Below are 15,322 nucleotides of genomic sequence, written 5' to 3'. Positions count from 1 at the left end.
CCAATATTAAAATTTTTCAAAAACTCTAAAATTTCCTTTAAAGGACTCTGGATCTTAGGATTCAGAACTGATTAAATTTGCCAGCTTTTCCTAACTTTTTACATACTTTTTGGAGTACTTGGTCTTAACTGAAGAAGCATCAAGTTCAGAGCTGCAACTGACTTTACATGTAACAGAGGATCTAGCTGACACGGAAAATCCATAGTGGATGAGAATACAGTAGAGGTGGATACTTCAAACTGCAAAGAGGTCAAGCAACTGCAAGAAAGGGCACAATAAGTCTATATAGATCACACATGGTTCATACTCAAAAAAATAAGTATATTTACATCCGCACTCCACTCAATGGATGCTGACATTCTTCATTAAAAAAAAAACACCTCTAAAGATTCTACAAATCTGTATTCCATCTTGGCAGTCTCCTTTCTAGAAAGCCAAAACACATTTATCAGAAAGTAGAAGACACAACAAAACAATCTGCTTTAAAAACATACGAAATTAGACAAAAGCATCCATTAAGTGTAACCTACATCTTCCACGCCACATAGAATTTGACAGCTGAACACCACACAGATTTCTTCGGTGACTTTTCAAGATCATACCATATTTTATACTTAAAATCGCATCTTTTCGATGGTACAGAGGAAATACTTTATTACCATGATAGTCTTCATATCACAAGGAAATGCAAGCATGATTAAGGTTTTAACATTACAGACCCAAGACCCTTAAAGATACTGAACTATTTTCAGTAACCTAGGCCACCTTAACAGCTACTTTAGATAACCTGGGGGTTACACCAAACTCCCCCAATTCTTTATCACATCTTACCACAGTTCTTTTTGGTGGGTTTTCTGACAGATGAGCAGGCACAGAGAGATACAGGAACATTAATAGGATCCAACTAATCATTTAGTAAACAAGATACTGTCCTCTGGAACAAAAAAGAAACCCGGGATGTTAATGGTATCAGCACACCAATATAAAGCTGTTAATCAGAACTGTGGAGAGCGTTAATTTTGACATTTGACAGTTCTTGAATACTTATATGCGTTTAGTTTGCATAGTGACCTGCTGGCAGGAGAGAAACCAAGATGAATCCCAGAATTTGACTGATTTTAAAGACAAGTTGAAGCATTTCCCTGCTACAACTCGCCAGTCTATTTTTACTCATGGCTCCCTGTCCAGTTCTCTTTTCCTGTAGGAATGCTTTCTTCTCCATAGTGCTCGGGCCTTAGATGAGTAAAAGCACACTGGAACTACTGCTCATCTCAAGGGCAGCACAGTCATGAGGAATTCCTTCTCTGATTCTGAAAGCTCAGCACAGAACACCAGCAGAAGCTGACTGTAAGGCTAATGAGTCTAATGGCATGCCATTGTATTTGAAAACACTTGTTTTCATGAATTCGCTAAGTTTTGTTATCCTCACAGCCTTCTAGGCCAAAAGGAGCATGATACGTTTGCTAATTCAGGGAAAACTGAAGAAGAGTAAGAAGAATAAAAAGAAAACTTCCAAGAAGATCTAAAGGAGAACAGGAGCTGCCCAGCCATAGGTAAAGTCCATGAAGGTATTTTGGAAAATTCCAGACCGAGCTGTAGGAATTAGGAATTTACATCATACTGAAAAGAAGCGTCAGGTGAAAAGGTAGGCTAAAGATGATGGTAAGCATCGCTGTCTGAAGCATCAGTCACTTTGCATGAAAATACAACGCAGCCTTAATTAGTGAGAATTGAGACAGTGATGATGTCCATGTTTAGAAAGCTGTTCATCGTAAACAGATGCGTTTTAATTTTACGATATGGTTCTCAACTTCTAAGAAACAGCACACAAGTGAGTTTTTAAGAACAGAGATGTTCTCTTGCATGGTCCTCATAAAACTGTCATGCCTCAAATTAAGGGGCTTGGTTCTGTACCAAAACAGTAATTAAAAGCCAATACTAGACAATGCACATTGTTTTGTTTATGACCACGAAGCTTTTCTATGGTATGAATGTCAGCAGAAACAAAAATCCTCACTCTTCTATTGCTGTTTTGTTATCCTGGGAATTCTACTTCCAAATTTAGTTCACGCAGTTATTGCATATGCTACTTTGTATTAAAAGTTCAGTATAAAACAAGACAAAAGCAATAAAATCAAATAGTTCAGTCTCATAAGTCAGGCATCCTCTCACTTTGACTTGAGTTATAGTTTAAGAGTTCTTTTCCTGTTAAACCAGCACGGTGATTCTTGAATAGCAGTACAGCTCAAGATACATGGTATATGTACACTAATAACCGAGAACCGAAGCAAAATCGACTGATTATACATGGGCTTTAAGTCCTTTGACAAAGCACTTTGTTGGAAAACTTTGCTTCTGGCTTAGATGTTTAATCAAGCTAAATATTCTTCCCTGAAAGAGGTACGTAGAGCCTCTTCACCTCAAGAAAGCAGCATGAATAAGATCAAATAATGTTAAAAGCATGAGTAGTTCACCATAGTTCTCACGACCTCTGCATAAAGGGGTAGGGAGAGAACTTAGTTATGCAACATAGAAGTGTTACTCTGTTTTATCTTCATCCTCTGCAGCATAGATGGCTTGATTCCGTCTCTTAATTTTTTTAATGCCCGTGTTCCCATTTTCATTACCACCAATGCGCTTTAAAGGTCTCTCATTCAAGCTCTTCTCTTCTGCCTGCTTACACACGCCAGATTTCTCCAGTTCCTCATTATTGGAGTCCATAGCATCATCAGATGATACTGCCATGGAATCTGGCATGATCCTGATATCAGAAAAACTTGCAGAAAACTCAGGAGGATGATCAGGGGAAGGATCTACAGAACACGTACTCAAGTCTTCATCACCTCCTTCATCATCCAGCATTATTTCATCAGGATTAATGGATGAAAGTCCAGAATTATCTGTATTATATTCACTGGGTTCCTCTGCTGACCCAGTACTGTCCATCTCTTCCTCCTCCTCCTCCTCCTCATATTCTCGTACTGAGCCCTCTTCCTTAACTTGCTGGATCCTATCATTGATGTCAGTGAGGCCAAACTGGGCACAAAACTCAGTGGTCTGTGGATTGATGGTATGGACTGGTTCCATGTTTTTTTGGGGCTTGCTGGGATCATAACAAGCAGCTGTCAAGGTGAAGTTGCAAGGAATTTTGAGGTTATGATTCAGCTCTTCTAACACCTCCTTGATGGCTTCTTCTGTTACACTGTAATCCCACCTAAATAAGTTCATGAAGTTAACAAAAGTGCAGCTAGTCAAAAGGTATTTTCTGTTCCCACTGCAAAGATAAACTTTTAAACATGGGTAACAAATTCATCTTACAACAGGCAATTTCTCAGCCCCCCCCACCCCACCCAAGCATATTACCTTTGGTCAATACTGAGATTCTGCTCTGCACACCAAAGGTCTGCATACGATGCCAACCCACCCGGTAAAGCCTGGAAGCCTGATTTTCAGTCTCACGGTGACCAACAAGAAGATCAGCCACCATGTATTCTTTGCCCCTTGAATGGTGTTACCCAAGTCTGCCAAAGAAAACTAACTGCCTGCACAGAGCAGTAAAGAACCTGTAAGCTCTACAGCACAGCCCTTATCATCCCCTGTGTTTTCCAAAGCATTTACCAAGTCCTACGGACATTAGAGGCTGCAGAACAGAGAAACCCAACTATAAAGGATAAGATAAGAAACACAATTATAAAAGGTCAGTACACTAAACTGCCAGCTAAATCATGTTTTACTTTCTACTTTGCGTGCTACTTACTTTGCATGGAGGCCGTTATTTTCAGGCATATTCCACAAGCTTTGAGTCACATTAATGAGACTGTTGGTGGCCTTAAGGACTGCAATCCACTCAGCATCGTACTCCAGCGAGTCACCTGCAGTAGGATCATGCTCTACATCTATTATCTGTTCAAAACAAGCAAACAAAAAACAAAATAAAATCGTAAAACAGATGAGGTGAGACGTTTCTCTTGACACCAGAAAGCAATTAAATTTTGAAGTGCTGTTTTCATGGTACAGAGTTGTAATTAAGTCTGAAGTATGCTAAGCTAATGGCCTCAATCAGACATGCCCTCTCAGGGCAGTCCTACATAGAAGCCTATAGCAGTAAGGAGGTAAGAGAGGACAATCAGCAATTAAAACAGGCTCTCCTGTAACACTTCTGTATTTTAGCTTAGAGCAACTCAAAATCAGAGCACCCTCCTCTCCCTACTTCCAGCTACTAGACAGTTACACAACTTAGAAAACAATTTGCTTACTCTTAAGTTCATACCTTCTTCTAAGCCAAAAATCGTGAAGAACTGACGACAAGTTTTTCTATGGACATTCTTAGCACAGAATGAAATTAACATTGATAGTTCTTAAACACTTTCAGCAGCTGACCGATTGAAACCCAAATCACTTTGTCTTCAGTGACACTAACCTAAGTCAAACAATTTGGATTAGCCAAGCTGCACCAGTCAACTCTGATTTTAAATAAAAGAAATTCAACCTTCTAATGTAGTGTAAAACAGAGCTAAACACGGGTGGACGACCATGCTGCTGGAGGCAGTATTACTGCAGATCAGTTCTCCTTTGGGATTTTAGGTGCAGACTAGCACCCCCATGTACCTCTGCATAGCAAAAGCCCATCTCCAGACTCTCATCTTCAAAGGTAGCTAAAGCAATTGGATCCCACCTCATATCCTAAAGACACATAACAAACCATCTTCCCTTTAAGACAACAAATAAGAGCTACTTTAAAGTAAGACTACTGAGATGTTTGACTGCATCTGAAGAGCATGCTATCAGCTAACCCACTGCACATGGTCATCACCTGCAGGAAGTCTCTGTGAGGCAGACATTTATCCAAAGCCAAAAACTTTGTTGCCTTTGGTAGCTCTTCTTTGGAGTTTGTCTAGGAAACAAGATGTTAACAGTCATTAGCGTTCCTATGAAATTACACTATTCTACACAAGTTATGTAGAGAGATTTAAAAGCACAATTTACATTAAAATAGTTTCTGAAATAGAGAAGCAGCACGGGATTATAAAAAAGGGATGGAGAAAGAGAGAGGACAGACGTCAGCAGATGTCTAACAAAAAGCTGGACACTGAAAACAGGAAGATAAAGCAAGAGCCACAGGTCTCCTTCAACCAAGGCAGCTGAACATACCTAGCCTTGATGCCAAAAGAAAAACTTCAACATAATTAGAAGCAGACTTGAGTCCAAAATGTCTAGAGTTACCTTTCAACATCTAATGAAGTGCGAATTCGAATAGCATGTCACACCACTTTCGGCACAAATTCAAATTAACAAAGAGAAGTTTCAACCTACAGGGACTGTTTTTTTTGGCTTTACCTAGGCAGCCAGTTTCACCTGCCAAGCTTTAGTAAAGGTATCCTCCCGTCCCAGGTTAACCAGTCTGCTCATTTGCTTCTCTATCACTCTTTTGAAGCTGTATCCTTCCCCAGTAAAGCAGGGAAAAAAGGGTGCTTTTCTGTAAAATTTAAATTAAGAAGTTTCAAGTGCAGCAACTTTTGCTATTTCATGCTGTACCTGAAGATGAGGTGGTGCCACCACTGATTTATAACATCTCTAACTTCCATAAGGCAGTAGTCTTAAGACCACTTAAGATTTTGGGGCTTAAGCTGAATTTTAATTACTACGCAAATTCACATTAAGAAGCTGCTTTTCTGGACACGACTACCTGCACTAGAATTCTGAAACATCCTTGGAAAGCATACGCTCTTGGTTTTATTCCCCTTTACCTGGTGTTGCATGAAAGCTGCAAACTTAACATGGAGATGTGCTGAGAACCAATAACTGGGTTTCAGGTGCTGCAGAAGCTCTGAAGCAGCAGGGCTTCCTAACGTGTTGCTCTCCACTTCTTGACGGAAGAAGGATTTCATTTTAAGAAGCTGCTTCTTGTTTCCATAGTGATATATGCTCCTTGGCCAGTCGTGTGACATAAATATGTCCATTGGGCGCTTTAACTATCAAGCCAAAAATGCATATGGTATAAATAAAACATATGATAAAAGTTTCAAAATTACACAAGACAGAACGTGCCTAACACGTTGTGTTCTACTTCGGGTCAGATACAGAGTTAGCTGTGACCAATAACCTCCCTTTTTAGAGCAATTAGTACAGCTTTCAGATGGCCTTTGAAGTTGTCAAATGGAAGTAGTCCATTTTGACTACTCTGAAGCATTCTCCAAGGACCGTACTACACTTTCTTGGGTCTGTCAGCTGTGTTTTATGTATACTGCCTTGTAAGAGAGATCGTCCCAGGAAGCATCAGGCAGCCAGGAGAAGACTAAGTTACAACTATAGAGCAAGTTCTCGACACACTATCAGTCATCTTCCTCGTGAATTTTTAAAATCTTTGTTCAGAAGGGATAATGGAATGGCTAAGCACAATACTCCTCCTCAAAGGAAGCACCCCTTAGAAGTCTAGTCAACATCTTAAGTACAGCTTGGTTCAATACTCAATTCATCTCCATCAGCTGTATCAGAACGAAACCCAAGTCCAGTAATAAACTCAGGGAAACGCATCAAACCCTTAATAAGGGCAGAAACCTTTGTCCCATATTCAGCATCCCTGTATCTAAACACTTGAGTCCCCAGTGGCAATCTGAATAATCATTCACAAGGTGTTTATAAATACATCTGTTCACACCACAACCTCAGCCAAACAGAGTAGCTATTGTGACAAAGCAGGGTGCAGGACATGGGTCAAAAATAAAGCTATCCTTCGCATTTCATTTTTTATTTGCATAAGGACAGCTTTAACATCTCATTTTTAAATTAATTAAAAATATCACTGTTAAAAATATATATATACATTTTTTGCTAACCTGCTTGAGTTTGAAGACCTCAATATTCCTCACATGGTAAGCACTTCTAATTGTTTGCTGGTTGTACGGTGGACATTCAAAGTGACCTGAAACATTGAGAAAAGAGTAGGTGCCTGAATCAACAGTTCCCTCCTAACACTGTTTGCAAGCTGGCTTCTTGGAGTCATATAGACATCTAAAGCAATAACACGTACAAGGCTGCCAGTAATTGAAGGAGATGCTGCGTTTCCTTTACGGGAGGCTTATGCTGACAAGCTGTTAATTTTTTATGCATGAGGCAAATATGTTGTAAAAATGTCTACAAAACTGAACGTTTCTTCCATTGTATGTCTTTTTTTTATATATATAATTATGGAGAATACAGAAAATCAGTTATAGGGGAAGAAAAAAAAACACACTGCTCACAGTTTAACTCTTAAAACCCAGGCCGACTGAAACAAGTACTTTTTGCCAGAAAAGCTTAAGTACTTCATTCCTGACTGAGATTTCGTGTTGCTCAGGTGAGATAACAGCCCTCATTGCCTCCCCATATCCCTTACCTCCACAGTTACACTGCACAGCCATGTGCCATCACATATAGAGAGCTGTTTGCTGCACAGCCATGATGCAACATAGCTATCTACTTCAGCCACCTGGTATCGTGGCTATATATGCAAGCGTACTGGCACAGCCAGAGAATGCAAGGCAGACAGGAACAAGCAGAAGACTGGCAGCAACACAAAATAATGTTACTTCTTTGATGATAATGCTAACTACTGAAAGTCTCATCTACCACAAGCAATATCCAGACATGCAACTTGTATACTTGATAACAAAAGATTTAATTAATACTGATAGGTATTAAACAGAATTAAGTGTTCCAAAAAAACATTCAATACTTTGCAGATTGAAAGCCATCTCCAAAGCTTCTCTGAAGGATATATGTTGATGAATGAGAAAGACTAAGTTATGTGTCTGCTGACACCTGGCATCGCTTGTGATTGGGTCTCTGGCCACTGCTGGTGACTCTTCCACCAAGGAAGAGCTCTTGAACACACACATGGAAAATTGAGGCAAACAAATCTCGAGGCTTACTGACACTAAGCCTTAGTTCAGGCCGGTCCATCTGTACAGTATCGCACTTATAAATCAACTGCTTTACACATGTAAAACTGAACAGTCTTGTGTTGTACACTAGAAGGACACTACCATGGAAAAATCAAGACTGTTCCAGCCAGGACATTGAAAAGGCACACTGCTTCCTGCTACGGCTGCCAGGCAGCTACGTGGACCACCTCCAGACCCTCCCCTGCGTTAAGCCAAGAGGGGTTTCCAGCGTCAGTCACTTCAGAAGGGTGGAGGAGGCGCAGCCGGGGCACGGCGCCCCCCTCCCGCCGTGCCGTACCTTTCCGGTAGTCGTGAGACTTGAAGATGCCCGAGATGCCGCCGATCCTCACGCCGCGGAACCGTACGACGCCCGCGTAACCTAGGGCAGAGGGGAGCGCGCCTCGTCACGGCGGGGACAGGGAAGGGGAAGACAGGGCAGGGAACGGGGCCGGGAGCCGGCCGAGCCTACCGAGGTAGTAGATGTTGGGCGCCACCCAGCCGCCGTAGGGCAGCTCCTGCAGGTGGTTCGAAGCCTCGTGGTTGCCGCCGATGAACACGGTGAGGACCGGAGCCTTCTTCTCGCCGGAGTAGTACCTGCGGGGACACGACAGCTGCAGCGGCGGGGCCGGGCGGGCCGGGCCGAGCCGGGCGGGCCGCGCCGCGCCGCGCTCACCGATAGAAGCTCTGCATGTGGCGGTACTTGGCGGGCACGGCCATGCAGCGCAGGTCCGCCTCGTTGCGCACGGCCTGGAAGTCGCCGCAGCAGAGCAGCAGGTCGGGCCGCACGCCGTGCCGCCGCTGCAGCAGCTCCAGCGTCTCGTACAGCTTGTCCAGGGCGCCATGGCAGCACCCGGCCACCGCCACCTTCATGGCCACCGCCTCGGCACCGCGCACGCGCCGCGCCCGCCCAGCGCGTCACGCAAAGTGCGTACGGCCAGCGACCCGCCCGCTCGCCTCCTGCCTAGCGCGGCACGCAGAATGCGCAAGGCGAGCGACCCGCCCGCTCGCCCCCTGCGCAGCGGCCGGCAGCCCCCCGCTGTGGAGAGCGCCGAGGGGCGGCGAATCGCATCGTCGGGTGGTGGTTGTGTGTCAAGTAATAAAGCCACTCCAGGCTTTTTCCACTGTGCTTTAAACAATCTTGAGGGATTGAATAAAATTATGATTGCATAGTTAAGCGTTAACTTGCTGCTCCATACCCTGTAATCATGGAATGAAGCAGACATTCCTGTTCCCCTACAGCAGCAAATACCACACACCAGCCTCTTTCCATACTCAGAAAATAAGGGTGTTCTCTTAACACATTTCATAATTTCACAATATTGGGTTACTGCATGTTCTCCGGGGCTCTCATCCAAGCCCAGATGGAATGAAGGGAAAAGTTCTCCGAGCCTTCAATGCCCGCTAGTCCTTAGAGTAAGAACACAGCAAAGTGTTCACAGGTGTACCCAGCCCTTTCAGTAACTTTTCCTGAGACTTACCTGGGTGTTGTGTGAGAGCTTGGTCAGCTCATCACATCTCCTGGGAAGGCTTTCCAGCTTCTCTAGGGACAAGCAGCAGCCCCTCACATTTGCCACATCTCAGACTTCCTAGAAGGGTGCAGGTGAAAGACAGAGAAATGTCCATGAGTCTCTGGAAGATACCGACTTACTCAGGATACACCATCCTGGGCAGCTCCCCAAGACTGCCAGGAGATGCCTCCTTGCTCCACTTCCTCCAGCCAGCCAGGTCTTCACTTTTTCTTTCCCGAGACAGCCCTACCCTTTCCTGCCTTCCCAGCCATGTCCACAGCCAGTCAAGGTAAACCGATACTATAATTGTAATTCCTGATTTTGTTAGTTCTGGCTCATTTCTCATAATCCATGTACCACTTATCCCCAGTAAATTGGTGTACAGCTGAGTCTGTAAGGTTTTTTTAGATTTTTTTTTTATGCTGTAGCATTTTAGTATTTTTGCACTATTCATTATGCATCTTAACATACCAAATTTAAGTGTGGATGTTGACTGAGTAAAACTGCTCTGAACTTTCCGCAGCAATCAGACCACAAAGGGAGGCAGTCACACTACTATTTACAGGGTAAGTAATGGCAAGTTAATGCTTAACTCTTTTATTGTTATTTTGTTCAGTCCTTCAAGACTGTTAAAAAAAAAAAAGTGACTGAAGTGCAGCTCATTTCCACCTCATGATTAATACACCTTTGGTTACGGATAGGGCTTTGCAGCAGCCAGTTCCTTGCCTGGATGTGGTTGTGCACATCTCTCATGGCTGCATGTCCAGTCCTACAATGGAGGGCCTGCACTTCTCTTAAGTGACCAAATGCACATCCTGTGCTGTGTGACAGGGGAAGGAACTACAAGGCCACGAAAGGAGAGTCCCAAGAAACAGGCTCAGATCAGTGGGTTGTTTGGGTGTGAGGTATTTGCCCTTTAGGCTGTTGCCTGCCTATACCAACCTGTACATTGTTTTTTGTTTTGTTTTCCTGAGCTGGCAGTGGTAATTTAGAGCCATAGAAGTAGCTTGGTTTTTATCTCCAAAGAAATTAAGAAAAGGTATTCCGAGGGGCTAGGGATGGCAGGGTTGCATCCCTCGCATCTGAGAATAGAATGGGAGAAACTCTTGGAAACTTTCCTGTCAAATGCTTGCTAGCACTTTTAGAAGGTACCAAAATGCACTTAGAAGACACTGAAATGAACAGCAAAGGGGAGGCATGTGTGGCTGACTTTTTGGGAGGAATGGTGTGGCTGAAAAGAGGTACAGGGGGGAGACGGTGGGAGGGTGACAGTTTATGTGCTTGTGAAGGAGAGGGAGATTTAATGGAGGTGTGAAAGGGGAATCTGAGGTGTTCCTGCTGAGGCTGAAGTGTCCCTGTAAGCTGTGAGGGAGCAAGGTGGGCTAGAGGGTTGGTATGTATGTGTGGCACAGAAGGAAGAGGGTGCTGCAACCAGAGTTCAGAGATTACCTGAGGAGAAAAACCCATGAGGTTGGCCTAAATATCACCAGACTTACCTGCAACGACGTTTTGGCGTCTTCGGGCGCCTCCTCCCCCAGTACTGTCTGGTAACTGCGGCACCAAACCACGACCTGCAGTAAGCACACTGTCAGCGCAAGGCCCCCCGCGGGCCCCACCACCGAGGCGCGGCGGTTGCCTTCCCCCTGCGGTCGCACTTTGGCTCCCCTGCCTCTCGCTTTCTCCCCTTTCCCGCAGGCACCCATCGCCCAGCACGCCCTTTTCCATCGCCCAGCATGCCGTTTTGCTGGTGGGCGCCAGCGGCCTGGAGCCGCAGCGGGCTGAAAACCAGCCAACACCACATCGGGCTCCGCTGGGTTTCTACAGCGGCTGACGAAAACAAAACAAAACAAAAAAAAGCCGGGGAGGGGGGCGGCGTGCGGAGAGGAGCTGGTCGCTGAGGCGAGGAGGAGCCGAGGGCGGGAACGGAGGGACGCGTCCTCCTCCTTCTCCTCCCCCCCGTCCTCCCCTCAGCGCGGGCAGCGCCATTCCGCCGCCTGCCCCTCGCAGCCCGGCCTCGGCCCGCAGCCCGGGGCCGCCCGCCCGCCCGCCGCGCCTCCGGGGCGGGGACCCCGCTGCGCGGAAGGGGCCGGCGGGGCCGGGCAGCACGACGCGCCCGGCGCCGGCATGGGACGGGGAGCTGCCCGGGCGGGTAGGTGTGGCGGGACCGGGGGCCGAGCGGCTGCCTCCTCTCAGCCCGGCGGCGGTGTGAGGGGGCCGGGGCCCCGTGTGGGGTCTGCCCGGGGCGGCGGCGGCGTCGCGGCGGCCGGGGAAGGAGCGGGGAGGCGGCCGGGGGCAGCCCGCGGGGTTCGGGGGTTCCCGGGTCGCCCAGCTTGGAGGCGGGGAGGAGGAGGAGGAGGAGAGACTGCTCGCATCGCACGTCTAAGGTGGGAAGAGCGCTGTGGTGCGGGGGCCGAGGCTGTGAGCCGCCTCGGGAGAGTTGTGCCGGAGCGCCGGGAGGCAGAGCCCTGCTGAACGCCGCGATCCGGTGCAGGGAACGGGTCGGGGCGGCCCCGGGCTGCTGGGGCTGTGAGGCAGGAGGGGAGCACCGGAGAGATCGCCCCGCAGTGACACGGCTCCTTCGCCTCTCCTGTGACCGCCGGCCGTTTGCCCCGGGACCCTAGGGTGCCTCTGGACCTTTGGTCTTGTTCAGGGCAGCTGTTGATACGTAGTCAGGAAAGTAGGATTTATTTTTTAATTACTTTCTAGGAAGCCAGAGAAGATTCTTTCATGAGCAAGAAAGGGAACAGCTTTGGCTGCCAGGCTCCTTGGTTCACTGGGAGACAAATCCAAGATTAAGTTGGGCATAAAGTTGTAAAAATGTGATTGAATAATGGAATAACTTACTGAAGGATGTGTTCCTGCTGGAGTAAGTCTCTCTGAAGGTCATAGACTGTGCTGGTCCCAAGTAATGTAAATATTAAGTCCGGGACTAATTTTATTACCTCTGTTCTTCACACTAAAGAAGGAAGCCCTGGAAGATGTGCTGTTCTGTGCCCTGAGCTCCCTTGTAAAGGCAGGCTAGCAGTGCAAGGGGACTCCCTGTCAGTCCGCAAGGTGTTTGCTGCTGAAATGCTGCCTGAAAGGCCGGGTGTGTTTTTGTTGGGGGTGTTCTCATGGCTTTACCTTGTGGGATCTGATGCCTGCTTTAAGAAATAAACTTTCCAGGCATTTCTTTAAATTAGCTCTCTTGATTATTTCTTGTGACTCTCTTGAGCCTGGTTGGTCTGTTCTCAAATGCTCTTACAGACAGGGAACTTATTCTCACAAAAACTATGAGGAGATTGACAGTACTGTTAGACTTTGCTTGGTTTTATAAAATTATTTATTTGCTGTCTGCTGGATTCTGGGAAGTTGAAGCAACAATTAATTGTATTTAAGGTAACAGAGTTAAAAGTTGAAGTTCCCTGATGGCACATAGCCAGTTTCCATTACCCAGACCTTTGCAACCGCTGTTGTGCGTCCTATTATTTTGTACTCCTAATTTGCACAGAGGTACAGCATGGAAGGTACCTGTGGTCAAAGCGCCTCAATGTAAAGTTAACTGATACGTGACTGCTGAGTCCTGAAGAGATGCACTGGTAAAGCATGTTTCAGCTCCTTCAGCTGCAGCCTGCGGAGCAGACGATGAGCGTTGTGGCTCAGGCAATTCAGAGATCGCTGTAGTGGAGCCCTGTGGTCAGACATCCACTGTCAGTAGCCATGGAGGTGTAAATGTAATGCTGCACACAGTGCAAGTTGCTTTTTTCATTATTATTTTTTTCTGAAAGTACCTTTCCCCATCCTTCCTGCAACCCACAGAAAACATAACTTTGAACAGTAACTCTGAATTTGGGATATCTTGGTAAAGTACAGAAGTTCTCTGGAGTCTCAACTCACTTTCTTTGTACAAATGCTTTCCGATACTGTCTTAAATGAGCACATGCTATTTTTTCCCCATGCAACGAGGTTTTCTCCTGTTACACAGAACTGTACTTCTCTGAAGGCTAAATTAGAGGTTGGAGCTTGTGCTCCAATTCTGGCAGAAACTGGACAGTGAAGTAGAACTGTGGGAGGAAATCGATTTTCTTATTCGTAGTTAAGGCAGTTAAGTTCTGTCTTACAGAACTGGGTTCAGGTGTGTTACAGGATAAGCTTCTTCCCCTAGACTTTACAGTTGTGCTTTCCCTCCTGATCCTGATTTGCAGAGTCTCTGTAGGGGCAGTTGCAACTGGAGGTGCTGTGCTTTGACTGCGTGAAACGTTCTGTAATGCCACGTGCCTTTAGCAGTTCAGGCAAGGCACCGAAAATTGATGTATTCTCCTCTTTGCCACAATTCTTACTGGGTAAAATGAAGATAATGCTCCCTCATTAGTGAAAAGTTGTGGAAATAAGGTAATGTTTAAGAAGCATTTAAATACTGTACTGATAAGAGAAATTAATCACTCTGCAGACTAGTGTATGAACAGGATGTAGTAAGCGATAGCTGAGGTCACACATGTAAGCAAGCTTGTTAAAAATGACTTCATTTTAATAAATATTCATTTCTTTTTATGAATGTAAACATTGATTGCTGTTCACTGAAATTATATTATGGGATTCTTTACACTTGGTAGGTTTTCAGTTTCTTCTTTGTATCGCTTGTCTTTTTCATCTGCTTCTTTTTAAATGGAGAGAAATGAAGAGAAGTTGTTTCTTGGTTTGTTTTGTAAAGCTCCCTGGGTTAGTAAAGATACAGGGGAAATGACTTCCTCTGCCTTGCTGAGAGGTCAGGCTGAAGCACCCTTGGTTTTCCTTGGTGGAGGGAAGGGGATGGAAAAGTTAAGCTTCCTTAAATTACTTGTTGCTTTGATCACACTGATCTGCGCCTCTGGTGTGGCTTATCCGAGTCATAAGCAGTAAATGCGGTAGCAGTGCCAGACTGTTTGAATGCTGGGACACGCTGTACCTTTTGGCCTAATTTGTTACATTTCAACAGCTGCTCGTCTTCGGAGCATGAGCGGAGGCTGGCAGGAATGGGCTTGTGGAAGGTATGACTGGTGGAAATGACTGCTTGCTCTTTATTCCTGTGATTATGCCTCAGAGGAGAGGATGGGCGTGCAGCATGGAACCGGAGTGTTTCTCCCAAGCTTGGCATTTTCACTCTTCGCACTGCTGACCTGCGGAAGATGTACGGTATTCCAGCTGGAGCCAGGCTGGCAACCAAGGCTACCCTGGCGAAACGGATTCTCACCTTAGACAGAGAGCTCTGCCCACAATCTCAGTATAAGTGAATAGAGTAATGTGATACAAATGAGGCACGCTGTCAGGTAGGACAGCAATGAGGAGTGTATAAGCCATGAATGGAGGGGTAATGAAGGAAAATATTTTTATGAAGTTAAAAATCTGGTTTAGTCTGCCTGCAGGAGGAATTTCACCTAATTGTAAGTTTCAAAGATGGTTTTGGGAAATCTGTAGATGGTAACCTCTGTCTGCGACTGAAGGAACGCCATCTTGGACACAACTTTTCCTTTCTTTTCTCAACACTTTAATAAAAATCACTTTAATTTGTAAAAAACAAAAATTAATTGGATACTGTTAACACTAACTTAACTGTTTAGAGGAAAAAATGTTTCTTGCTAATATGAAATTATCTTTTGCCATATAAGGTTATAAACAGTCAAGAGACACATTACTTAATCAAGCTGGCTTTCTGACCTCTGTCCTGAGCCTTGCTAATTATGTGGTTTTGAATCTCTTCCACCTTCAGTGTCTTCTGGTTGGTCACCTTATTTTCTGTCAGCATAACTAAGTAGGGTTTATACTTAGTTTTTTTTACTTGTGCTTTGTTAAGCTTCGACAAGTTTGTTAGTATATTGGGGCCTGCAAAATGAGCTAAGATTAACTGATATTGCTCCCCGTGTCTGTTAGAACTAA

The 15,322-nt window shown here is 45.3% G+C and overlaps 2 protein-coding genes across 2 annotated transcripts in view; one reads left to right on the top strand and one right to left on the bottom strand.

The window, feature by feature from the left end:
- Positions 1-383: 383 nt before the first annotated feature.
- Positions 384-9,351, bottom strand: DBR1 (debranching RNA lariats 1). Its single transcript, XM_048077183.2, has 8 exons — positions 8,596-9,351; positions 8,392-8,516; positions 8,221-8,301; positions 6,837-6,922; positions 5,748-5,972; positions 4,814-4,894; positions 3,758-3,903; positions 384-3,214 (listed from the first exon to the last, which is right to left on the bottom strand). The coding sequence occupies exons 1-8, from the start codon at positions 8,790-8,792 to the stop codon at positions 2,539-2,541; spliced, it is 1,617 nt and encodes a 538-aa protein (XP_047933140.1). The 5' UTR covers positions 8,793-9,351; the 3' UTR covers positions 384-2,538.
- Positions 9,352-11,398: 2,047 nt separating this feature from the next.
- PPP2R3A (protein phosphatase 2 regulatory subunit B''alpha) overlaps positions 11,399-15,322 on the top strand; it is a 52,383-nt gene continuing 48,459 nt past the window's right edge. Inside the window, 1 exon segment of the mRNA XM_067002105.1 lies at positions 11,399-11,579. The gene's annotated coding sequence lies outside the window, so the exon portion shown is untranslated.

This window comes from Anser cygnoides, chromosome 9 (genome assembly GCF_040182565.1).
Source record: "Anser cygnoides isolate HZ-2024a breed goose chromosome 9, Taihu_goose_T2T_genome, whole genome shotgun sequence".
Taxonomy (NCBI): domain Eukaryota; kingdom Metazoa; phylum Chordata; class Aves; order Anseriformes; family Anatidae; genus Anser; species Anser cygnoides.
Note: the sequence above shows the minus strand (reverse complement) of the source record. Positions and strands in the feature narration are given on the sequence as shown.

Coding starts and splice junctions, on each gene's coding strand:
- DBR1 (XM_048077183.2), bottom strand. CDS start 8,792: ATGAAGGTGGCGGTGGCCGGGTGCTGCCATGGCGCCCTGGACAAGCTG. Junction 8,517..8,595: donor CACATGCAGAGCTTCTATCG/GTGAGCGCGGCG, acceptor GTGTCCCCGCAG/GTACTACTCCGGCGAGAAGA. Junction 4,895..5,747: donor CAGCTTTCATGCAACACCAG/GTAAAGGGGAAT, acceptor CTTGTTTCCTAG/ACAAACTCCAAAGAAGAGCT.